Below are 12,153 nucleotides of genomic sequence, written 5' to 3'. Positions count from 1 at the left end.
TTCCCTGTGCCTGTCCAACCTTCCCATACCGGCAGATCATCCTAGCTGGATGCATTGGCTCTGTTATCTAAAATTCTGATTAATTAAAATGTATTTTAACCACTTAACGACCGCCGCATGTATATATACGTTGACAGAATGGCACATACAGGCAGATGGGCGTACATGTACGTCCCTGCCTTTCCGCGGGTCGGGGGTCCGATCGGGACCCCCCCCCCGGTACATGCGGCGGTCGGTTCTTCCGTGGGAGCGATCCGGGATGAGGGCGCGGCTATTCGTTTCTAGCCGCCCCCTCGCGATCGCTCCCCGGAGCTGAAGAACGGGGAGAGCCGTATGTAAACACGGCTTCCCCGTGCTTCACTGTGGCGGCTGCAAAAGTAAAAAATATTGCATTTTTTTCAAAATTGTCGCTCTATTTTTGTTTATAGCGCAAAAAATAAAAACGGCAGAGGTGATAGAATACCACCAAAAGAAAGCTCTATTTGTGGGGGGAAAAGGACGCCAATTTTGTTTGGGAGCCACGTCGCACGACCGCGCAATTGTCTGTTAAAGCGACGCAGTGCCGAATCGCAAAACCTGGCCTGGGCATTTAGCTGCCTAAAGGTCCGGGGCTTAAGTGGTTAATGGGAAAAATAAATGGGTAGAGGCATCACCCACACCTTTCCTGTAGGATCTTCTGTACCTTTCCCACACTTAGACTGCTTGTCCAAGTAGCCATGTACAGAAACATAAAAAGCTTGCTATAATTTTTTAGGATAATAAAGGTTGACATAAACAGCAGGAAACAATTTTTTTAGATTCAGCACACATTAGAGAGAGTTTCAGAACCCTTCATTACCTTGGCTGATTGACTTGTACTACATAAAATAACTCCAACAGAAAATAAATTGGGGATTTTTAGGACGGCACTCAAGGATGTAAATTCAACACATGAATGTAAAACAAATATTTCCCACTTAAATAATTACGCCACACATTTTAAATAATAAATGATGCACAATACAGTATTTTTTTTATATGCATTACAAAACCAAGTGTCCCATTTAATAGGTAACAGTCGTCTTCGTTTGGAATGGCAGTGAAAGGGCCACCAGACATTCTTGCAGTTCCACTGATTTCAGTATAGCAGTCACAATTAGTTTATGGCATCATATGGTTACAGCAATCTAAATCTACATTAATTTTCACAAAGAAATAGCTATTGGGTTTCTCCTTTTTGGGCCCATTTCTATCTTGTGGATTGGGAAGGAAGGAGGCCTCCTCCAACACTACCATCTTGTGACCGGACAACGTTATGTCCTGGACTGAAATTAATGTAGCTTTAGATTGGTGTAACCACATGCCGCAATAAACTCATTGTGACCTCTATATTGAGATCTATGGAATTGCATAGATGTTGGTTGCCCTTTGGCTGCCAGTTCTGATGAAAAGCCCTGACTGAATCCTGTTATCTTTGAAATGGGACACCCAATACAATGCAAATATATCAATGGTCTTTGTATTGTATTGTAAACTTTCATATGGTAGGATTCTGCAGACACCTCCTGTGCTAGAGCATCAGGGCTTAAAAAACGTAAACCAGACTAATTTCCACGAATCTGTTTGATTGCTATTTCTTTAGAGAAGCTGCTTTGTCTATGGGTACTTCAAAAATGGAGCTGTCTGTCACATCATTTCTATGGGTGCCTTAAAACTGCTTGTTGAGAATACAGGGCAGGTGACACTTCCCTATTCTTTAACAAGTGATAGCAACCCTTTGCAATACCCAAGTAGCAGACAGTATTGCACACATTTGTTTCTAGTGAAGAAGAAACGCTTAGATTTTCCAACTAGCTGGATTGGACTGTGTTGTAGAAAGTCAGACGCTCCCATAATTGCCCCCTAGGGAGGTTGAGAACAGCCCAGGTAATACAAGCAGCATTGAAACTGAAGCAACGCATTAATTTATGAGTTATTCCTTAAGGTCATCCTAAAGCTGACCACACTTATTACAATCTGATTGGACAATCTTGGTACAATCATCTGTAGCTTAACTATACATTGTTAGGGCCTACCTAAACAATCTGTTCAAGGTATATCCCTTGCCCTACGTAGCTGTTGATCATTTTATAAAGGAGATTACAGAACCATATTGTGACGTGTGTTGCCAGATTTAGAACACTGCTTTATGTTGCTAGCTGTTAAAGCAGTTTTAAACCTAAAAGCTAAAAATGTATTATATTGCAGCTTACATATCCTTAGATGTGATAGCTGCATTGGTTTTATTGTTTACGTTTTTTTTTTTTCCACCCTAAATTTTCACCCCGTGGTCTGGCCAGTAATGGAAAACAGGCGTGAGGGCGCTTTTACCTTCCCAGATAACAGCTCCACCCGGTGCTCAGACCTCGAGGCTGCCGATACCTCTAGCGAACCAGGATAAGATGTAGGGATGGTCGGCACTCAGAATGACATCCAAAAAGTAATAAAATCCTATGCATTTCAGACATTAGTCAGTCATGGCTAAGGACTAATGCCTGAAACGCGTAGGGTATTTTTACAGCATTGTAAATTTATTTTCAATAAAGGATTTTTACTTTTTGATGTCATGCTGAGTGCCACCCATTCCTTCTTCTTAGTCTGGCCAGTAAGTCTGTTTTTTTTTTACTTAATTTAATATGGCCAGCAAAAGTAGCAGTGAAAGAGTTGAGACAAACCATTTACCACTGACAGGTGTATGTACAATAGTCATCTTATATAAATTTATATAAAACATCTATCCCAAAAACAAAAAAAAACTTGCTATAATTGTTTAAAAAGTGTTACCTGGAGTTCATCTTTTTTTGTTTCTCAGGTCCATCTAAATTTACTAGTCCATCCAACACTACCCATTCCCCAGATTGACAATACTGCTGTCCAAAGGTGTCCCCATAACCCCTCCATCCACATTGGAGACACCCTAGGAGCCGGTTCACACAGGGGCGACCTGGGATTCGACTTGAAGTTGCCCCAAGTCTTCCCAAGTCGTGTGGTTGAGAAAATCAATGGAAGTGAATGGAGCCGTCTTAATACACACTACTGAAGTCGCTCCGACTTCAGAAAAGGTTCCTGTACTACTTCAATCCGACTTCTAGGCAACTTGTACCCATTGATTTCAATGGAAGTTGCCTCAGAAGTCTGATCACTGTCTTAACTGAAGCAACAATACAGGAAGATAACATACATTTCTCAGGCAAACCCCTCCCTCCCACAGAGCTGATTGTTGTTTGATTGGCCACTGGAAAGCCTTCTGTCCTGGAGGCGACTTGAAGTTGCCTTGTACTGTACTGGAGGCAACTTGAAGTTGCCTCGTAAGTTGCCTGATGATTCATACTCAAGTCGTGTCCAAGTTGCCTCCCAAAGTCGTGCTGGAAGTTGTGTTGCCCCTGTGTGAACCGGCTCTTAGATAGAAAGTGTTACTGGTTGGCTCACCAGGTTTAAATAAAGGGCAAAAAAAACATAAAAAACGAATGCAGTCACCACATTTAAGGACTGGTAAGCTGTAATGTATTTTGTTTTTGAGCGTAATACTGCTGTAAAGGCCACCTACAAAAGACAGCCTGCATTCTTCTGTAGGTTACTGGACAGGAAAACTCAGCCGCATGTAGGGATTAATATATTGTCTATTCACATAAGCCCCTTTTTAACTTTTACATGTGTGTCTGTAAATTTTATGCATTCCTCTTTTATACTTTTATATTTGTAGGTCAAAGCGGACCTTCACTCAGACCCTCAAAAATAAAGGAAATGCACCTTTAAAAACATTATGAAATGACAATATAAAAAGACATATCTACTGTTCACAGCAGGGTTATCTATCTAATGCTCATGCCTGGTGGACATTGTTAGTAAGGACAAAAAAAAAAAAAAAAAAAACAAAAAAAGGGGATGCAGCGCTAATAAGTGACGAATCAGCAATATAGGTGAGTAATTGGTGATGTTAGTAGAAAAAAATCAATAATAAAAATGATCATTCCAAAGAATAAACAATTTAAGGAATAAATAAGAGAAAATCACCACGCTGCAAATAGTCCAGAAATTAATGAATGATTGCACTTAATTTTCTCTTAATTGTCCCACAAGTGAAAATGTGAAAAAAACTAAAAAAAGAAAAGATGACACGGAAAATCCATATAAAAAAGATCCATAAAGATTTCCAAGACGGTGAAGATAGGGTGATGAAAGATGAAATTCCACACTGCACCCGTGCTTATAAAATGCCTCCTTACCGCAATTAAAGACTGTATCTCACCAGTCTCATAAAGCCTATGGGAATTGAGGTATCCCACAACCCATCCACCTGGATGATCAGAGGGCTCAGCATAGGATCCGAACGGAACCGTGGATAATGAAAGAGAAAGGGATTCTCATAGTGTATACCGTTTAAAATCACAATCGATATTTATTAAAAGTTGCACTTACAGTTAAGTAGTGTATAATAGGCAGTAACAAGCAGTCACAGAAAAAAGTCCTTCTCCGATGCTCCAATGCTACGATGCTTCCTCGCTACCAGGACTCACACACCGCTAGCGTACAAGGCGAAAACGCGATGACGTCATGACGTCACGTTGCTGTGACGTCATCGCGTTTTCGCCTTGTACGCTAGCGGTGTGTGAGTCCTGGTAGCGAGGAAGCATCGTAGCATTGGAGCATCGGAGAAGGACTTTTTTCTGTGACTGCTTGTTACTGCCTATTATACACTACTTAACTGTAAGTGCAACTTTTAATAAATATCGATTGTGATTTTAAACGGTATACACTATGAGAATCCCTTTCTCTTTCATTATCCACGGTTCCGTTCGGATCCTATGCTGAGCCCTCTGATCATCCAGGTGGATGGGTTGTGGGATACCTCAATTCCCATAGGCTTTATGAGACTGGTGAGATACAGTCTTTAATTGCGGTAAGGAGGCATTTTATAAGCACGGGTGCAGTGTGGAATTTCATCTTTCATCACCCTATCTTCACCGTCTTGGAAATCTTTATGGATCTTTTTTATATGGATTTTCCGTGTCATCTTTTCTTTTTTTAGTTTTTTTCACATTTTCACTTGTGGGACAATTAAGAGAAAATTAAGTGCAATCATTCATTAATTTCTGGACTATTTGCAGCGTGGTGATTTTCTCTTATTTATTCCTTAAATTGTTTATTCTTTGGAATGATCATTTTTATTATTGATTTTTTTCTACTAACATCACCAATTACTCACCTATATTGCTGATTCGTCACTTATTAGCGCTGCATCCCCTTTTTTTGTTTTTATGTTTGTAAAATTGTGGTACACAATTTAATGCTAGCTGCTCTTCATTAATATAACTATTAATTTTTATTGTTACACCTTTTAATCACTCAATTAATTCAGCGCAGCGCCAACCTTAGGGTTTTTTGTATTGTTAGTAAGGGCAGAGGATTCTCTCTTTCTCTACTTTCTGGAATCGATTTCGCCCTCCCACGATGGCGCACAGGTAGATCCCGTGCCTGCGCACTCAGCACCCTACAAGAAAAATGTCATTTTCTGCAAGATCTTGCAGTGTACTAATGAGATCTCACCTTCAAGGGAGGATGATGTAGCCTTCCCAGGAGGCACCTGTGAGGCCCTGAAGTGTCACCAGTGCCTCAAACGACCAGGAAGTGGGATTCTGTTATATTTAAGTAAAAGAAAAAAATATTTATGAAAAAACACACTTGCAGATGTTTTTGGATCTGCATGCAGAGATGTATTTACCAGGGAATTTTATTGTCGGGGGTGGAGGGGAAGGTCCGCTTTATACCTTGGATTTACTGGCCCTTCTAATAACTTATTGCACCTTGCCCAAAATGTATTTTAGATAGGAATCCCCTCTTAGTCTTATAAGGAAAACCTTCAGACAGTTTACATGAAACGATTGACTATTTATGAGACGGCATGGAGTACTGGTTGTCAGGTTTGTGTCATTATTTCTCCCATAATCCTTTGCAGCATGTAAAAACACATCAGCTTGTAAATCAGAGGCAGAGAAAAGCATTTTCTGATCTTATGGTTTTGGCTGTGTTTCGAATAATTTGTAGCAAATCAGTACAATGTGTTTTTATGCTGTTAATTCATATATGTACTATTGTCACTCATATATTATTTTTTAACCAGGGGCAGTAGCTCTTTCCACAATAAATCATGTTATTTTTTCATATCTCTGCTCTTTATTATATTTATGTGCATTAGTGCTCCTTCTATCCTTATTGTGTAACTATATTAGAACATATGCTATTTTCTGCTCTATCAGGGTGTCGTTACAAATGATAAGTATACTTTCAGAGAAGAGATCCAGGCAAACAGTTAAACACACAATCAAAATACTGATCATTTATGTTTCATGTTGTACCTGCCATAGAGCTGTCATTTAAGGTCAGTCTTCTGTTTCATGGCTCAGCATTTCTGCATTTTGGGTCAGATGCCTGCATACTGGAGGAGAAGTGGTATAGGAAGCTTAATTGCTTAAATGTATGGGCGGGGGTCCTCCGTCTTGCTACTCAGAGTGGACAATGTGTGTAGATCACAGCATTACAAACCCCATGGCAGGGGCAAATGGTAAACAGACAATATACTACCAAGTATTGAGATGCCTACCATTACACGCACATGAACTTTAATGGCATCCCAGTCTTAGCTTGTAGGGTTCAATATTGAGTTGGCCCATCCTTTGCAACTATAACAGCTTCAACTCTTATGGACCTTTGTGCAATGGTGTGCAGCCTTGTTGGAACAGGAAGGGGGCATCCCCAAACTGTTCCCACGGAGTTGGAAAAGTGAAATTGTGTTTGGGGATGCCCCCTTCCTGTTCCAGCATGGCTGCACACCAGTGCACTAAGGTCCATAAAGACATGGATGAGCAAGTTTGGGGTGAAGAAACTTTACTGGCCCGCATAGAGTCATTACCTCACACCGATAGAACGCCTTTGGGATGAATTAGAGCGGAGACTGCGAGCCAGGCCTTCTCATCCAACATCAGTGCCTGACCTCACAAATGCGCTTCTGGAAGAATAGTCATACATTCCCATAGACACACTCCTAAACCTTGGGCATTTTTTTCAACTGCTCCTGAACTCTCTGTTATCTTACCGGTACATGCACACAGGGTCGTTTCCAGGTAGTTGAGTTTAGAGGCTTTTTTGGAACACAAAAAAATGGTTTCAGAAGCTGAGTTTGAAGACATGTAAAGCACCAAACCCTTCTAATCGTGGTAACACGCGTTTAGCCACGTTTCGTTTACAGACGTTTTTCATTTTTGCCTATTTAAAAAAAAAAAATGCTTCTAAACGCGGCAAAAACTTTTTAATTGTGGGTTACTATATTTTAAGTTAAATTGTTCAGGAGAGTGCGCGTAAAGGCAGGTGTCTCAATACTTTTGGTAATATAGCGTATCTGTAAACTGATTGTGTGTTTAGCCATTTGCTCTTGAAATGCTAGGTTAAAGAAAGGCAGCCCTTTAAGTGTCCTCATATGATTCACTACACTCCAGCAACAGAAATTATACTTTCCAAGTGCTGATATAAACATTGCAGGCAGACAGTAGAAGATTTTACTGAGCCATTGAAAGGTCTGAAACATTGCTACTCTAATGCCGCGTACACACGATCATTTTTCGGCATAAAAAAAAACTTTGTTTTAAAAAAATGTCATTTCAAATGATCGTGTGTGGGCTTCACATAATTTTTCAGGGTTCTGAAAAACAACAATTTTTTTTCCCGAACATGCTGCATTTTTTAACGACGTTTTAAACGATGTCGTTTTTCGGGTTGTAAAAAATGATCACATGTGGGCTAAAGCAACGGAAAAAACCTGCGCATGCTCAGAAGCAAGTTATGAGACGGGAGCGCTCGTTCTGGTAAAACTACCGTTCATAATGGAGTAAGCACATTCATCACGATGTAACAGACAGGAAAGCGGGAATCGTCTTTTACTAACACGGAATCAGCTAAAGCAGCCCGAAGGGTGGCGTCATCCGCATGGAACTTCCCCTTTATAGTGCTGTCATACGTGTTGTACGTCACCGCACTTTGCTAGAGCATTTTTTTAAAACGATGGTGTGTGGGCAACGTCGTTTTAATGATGAAGTTGGAAAAACTTCATTTTTTCTACATGCCGAAAAACTTTGTTTTTTTTTTCATCCTGAAAAATGATCGTGTGTACGCGGCATTAGACCCCTTTCTTAGACCCCTTTCACACTGAAGGTGAGTTTCAGGCGTTTTAACTCTATAAATAGTGCCTGTAAAGCGACTAAAAACCGCCTCCCTTGCCCCCCCAGTGTAAAATCCCCAGTGCTTTCACACTGGGGCAGTGCGCTTGCAGGGCGTTACAAAAAAGTCCTGCAAGCAGCATCTTTGGGGCGGTTTGGGAGCGGTGTATACAGTGCTCCTAAACCGCCCCTGCCCATTGGAATGCATGGGCAGCGATTCCAAAGCGCATGAAAAGCACTTCCAAAGTGGCGCAACATGGGCAGTTTTATCCCTTTCTTCAGCCGCTAGCGGGGGTTAAAAGCTCCCCACTAGCGGCCAAAAAGCGCTGCTAAAACAACGGTAAACTAAAGCCCCTTTTACACTGATGTGCTTTTGCCGTGCTTTTCCTTGAACACAAAAGCACATGAAAACTATTTTCCATTAAATCCTATGTAACAGTTTGCTGCAATTTAAAAAGTCCTGCATCTTTGGTGCAGTTTTTCAAAAGCGCACTAAAAAGGCACTTTCTATTGTAAGTCAATGGGAACACATCAAAAGTGCATCAGTGTGAAATGGCGCTTATTTTTAAAGGATTAATCCTAAAACTACTTACTGTACATGCTGTTATCTAAGTGCCAACCAAATTTCTCTTTAAAGAGATTTACAATTTAGATGGAACATCCTCTGAACAAGAGTGTCATGTTAGAGATATTGGTATAAAACCCATTTCCTTTCCTATAATAGGTTTGCTACTCTAACATGTGTCATCAATGAGTGTAGCATATAGTGTCTGGTTTCTGGAGACCCACTAGGAGTATAAGTCTCCCTTGTTTCAGAAGCATTCTTATCCTTCTCTTGTGAGCAACAAGTATGCAAACCAGGTGTCCACAAGCATTTCACGGTCTGCATGATAGTTACTGGTGAAGCAAGGATAAGGATGACTGCCAACGAGCATACACCAAGGCACCAGAATAAGCTTTTATAATTCTATTCTAAAAAGGTTGCCTTTTTAGAATAAAAACTTTACAAACAGCACAATTCTTTGTTCTGGGTCCAGTTATTGTGATGGAGATTTCAGGGGATGATGGCACTAAATTGCCAACTTACAACTTACAGTAGTGGTTGTGTCTGCCTGAATATAAAACACTGAAATGATTAAAATGGTATTCCACCCAAAACTGTAATTCAGAGTCTGGAAAGGTGAATCATCCATTGGCTTGTTTTATATCTTAGAACCTAAACAGTAGCTTCTGCCTGCCATGGGATCTTCGTTTTCTTGATGTAAAAATGAAAGATTCCAAAGGAGATTAAGGCTACTTTTTATTGTCAAGGTAGATAAGTGGTGTTTACCCAAGTGGCCAATCTACAGTCTGCTGGGTCTGGTCTATCATATCTGAAATATAAGTTATGGGTGGACAGTCTCTCTAATTTGGTTGTTTTTGTTGGCATGCAGATTTATTGGGCAGCTCCAACTTGTTGCTGAACGTTCATCTCTAATATGAGTATTTTATATATATTTTTTTCTATTCTAGATTCCTAAAGGTGTGCTGGTGCAAGGACCTCGGGGCGAGCTATATACAGGAGGAATCTTAGACCCTCACATATCCCCTGTATCCACCTTACAGTCGGACTCCAGACAAAATTCTCTGCTCACTTTAACATGCATATCAGACATGTCACCATCTGCGTTTGTAAGCAAACCACTCCACGACCTGACAGGCAGTTGATATACTGGTGCCCAGCACTTTTCAGCCAAGGATACCCATTAATGGACGCCTATATCAGTATTATCAAGTATCCTGGTGCATTATATTCTTGGTGATCTCCATTGCCTACAGGTGGAGACTGCAAATTTGTATACCAACTGGAGCCTAGATCAGCACACAACAGAAAATACGTTGTGTTTAGAGTTTTCATAGAGATTGAAATATATATTGGATCATTAGCAGAAAAGCAGCCATATTGATAAACCATTTTTTTTTTTTTAAAAGCCAAGAATACCTGACTTACGCACATGCCCGTCTGTGCCTTCCTGAGACACATTGTTAAACAGTCAACCCTTTTTACTGAAAACACCACCCTGACCCTACTTACACATTAATATATTTGTTGCCCCTTCCTTTCCGTGTTCTTCCCCCTTTGTGGTTCTCAGTCTTCCTCTGCCCTTCCTTTCCTTGGCCTCTCCATTCCTCCTGACTTTTTAGTTCATTACTTACTATCTGGACGTGGCACTTGTGTGCTCCTTCACACCTGGTCACTCTTTGTTCTGCCTGCATGCTCGCCCTGTCTCCTTGCCTGTGCTCACCTAGGGGGCACCTTAAATTATTTTGGGTTTCTTAACCCCTTTCCTGCTACATGAGTGCTAAAAATGCTTCACCATCTTCCAATACACACTTCTAATTTCAAGAGAAACCCCGCTTGTAACTGTTTTTCTAACTAGAGTTGGGCTAAAGCTGAAAGAAATTGTGCTTCGGTTTCCCTGGAAGATTTTAAGTTTTCAGTATGGAGAGGATACCAAACCTCCCTGTTTAAGTCAAAGGGAACTTTCTCCATCATTTATGTTCCTCAAATAGGTAAAAGACACATTTCACATTCACAAATACTTCCTTAATATCAGTTTTATTTTTACCTTTATCTAACCCCCCTCTAGTTAAAAAAAAAAAAGTGGAATTGCCTTTTGAAGGGTGTGTCTTTAGGGACTTTGAAAGAAGGGACATTTTTAAAACAAGGCAGTTATGGTTATGCAATTTTAGTAATCCCATTGTCATCATGGTTTATAATAATAATGGATACAAAACTCCTCAAATGTGGTCACAACTTTTTGAACAGGTTGAATCGACAACCCATGAACAGATGATATGTCTTCAGTACTGTGAGGTGAAGGCGTCTAAGAGTCTTGAATACAAGGAGTTATTCTGTCATTCGCACTTTTTGTGCAAACCACTACCGTACAGCATCATTAAGAGAAGACTCCTGCATAGTTTATGATAAAGAGTAATGCGTGTCCGTGTATTTATCACCATTGTCTGGTGTAAGGAAAGCTGGCCATGATTCATGCCCTTTCAACGTTTTTTAGCTGGATGGTCATATGGCAGAGAGATGTCACCTTTGTCTCAGAAGTTGCTCAGATTGTCTTATCCAAAGGCCTGGAGTCACTATCAAGCAGAGTGGGTCAATGCCCCTAACGTTTCTCTATCAGCAGAGGAAAACAAATTGGAGCATCTTACAATACTCAAACCTAAAATAGTACCAAGAAAACAACTAAAAGGTCTTTTCAGAGGACCTTAGATGTCCCTTTTATGTACACTGCACTTTTCAGATGCATTATGTTTTTCAGGAGAGCCACAAGTGTCTATGAGAACAACAGCTGCAATATCACCCTTACTGAGGGTTATCAATGCCCAGAAGCCAAGGCCAAATTTAGTTACATCTGTATGTGTTTGTTAACACGACGAACTCAAATTTCCTACCTAAAAATAATGAAACAAGTTTTAGGCACATACAGCTTTTATTTGGTACATTGTGTTACATAAATACCCTGCACAGAATTTTTTCTATCATAAACTAACAAATGGGCAAAGATGTGAAATGATTCAGTTTTCACTCTAACGGGTCATAATGAATGTCTTAGATCTTCTTTTCTATTTGGTCTTACAAAAAGAAAAGCTAGATGATTGAATTGATTTTGATTCGATCTGATTAAGGGAAATCGTGTATGATTAAAGAAGAAATCCTGGCATGGTATATTAACTTAGTTACGTTGATCCAGCATGGACCAATGTAACTATGTATATACCATACCTAGCCAATGCCCTGGGAAGTTGCAAATCACTGAAATACATACCACTACCCCAGTGATCTCCGATAGCTTCTCAGCTGCTTGGCAAGGGCGCCATTTAGAGAATGCTTTGCATTTTATGAATGAAGGCAAAGAGTTCTCTGATT

General features: G+C 40.3%; 1 protein-coding gene across 14 annotated transcripts in view; it reads left to right on the top strand.

The window, feature by feature from the left end:
• Window positions 1-10,872, top strand: part of FNBP1 (formin binding protein 1) — a 301,149-nt gene extending 290,277 nt beyond the window's left edge. For 13 of the 14 annotated variants that reach the window (XM_040324626.1, XM_040324622.1, XM_040324631.1 and 10 more), the window contains one exon: window positions 3,722-3,866. In XM_040324626.1, coding sequence (XP_040180560.1) covers window positions 3,722-3,774 — 53 coding nt within the window. In that variant the 3' untranslated portion in view covers window positions 3,775-3,866. Of the gene's footprint in view, window positions 1-3,721; window positions 3,867-9,740 lie in introns of those variants that run through there. The other variant, XM_040324630.1, reaches the window with a different exon arrangement.
• The last annotated feature ends 1,281 nt before the right edge of the window (window positions 10,873-12,153 follow it).

The sequence above is a fragment of the Rana temporaria genome, chromosome 9, assembly GCF_905171775.1.
Source record: "Rana temporaria chromosome 9, aRanTem1.1, whole genome shotgun sequence".
Taxonomy (NCBI): Eukaryota; Metazoa; Chordata; class Amphibia; order Anura; family Ranidae; genus Rana; species Rana temporaria.
Note: the sequence above shows the minus strand (reverse complement) of the source record. Positions and strands in the feature narration are given on the sequence as shown.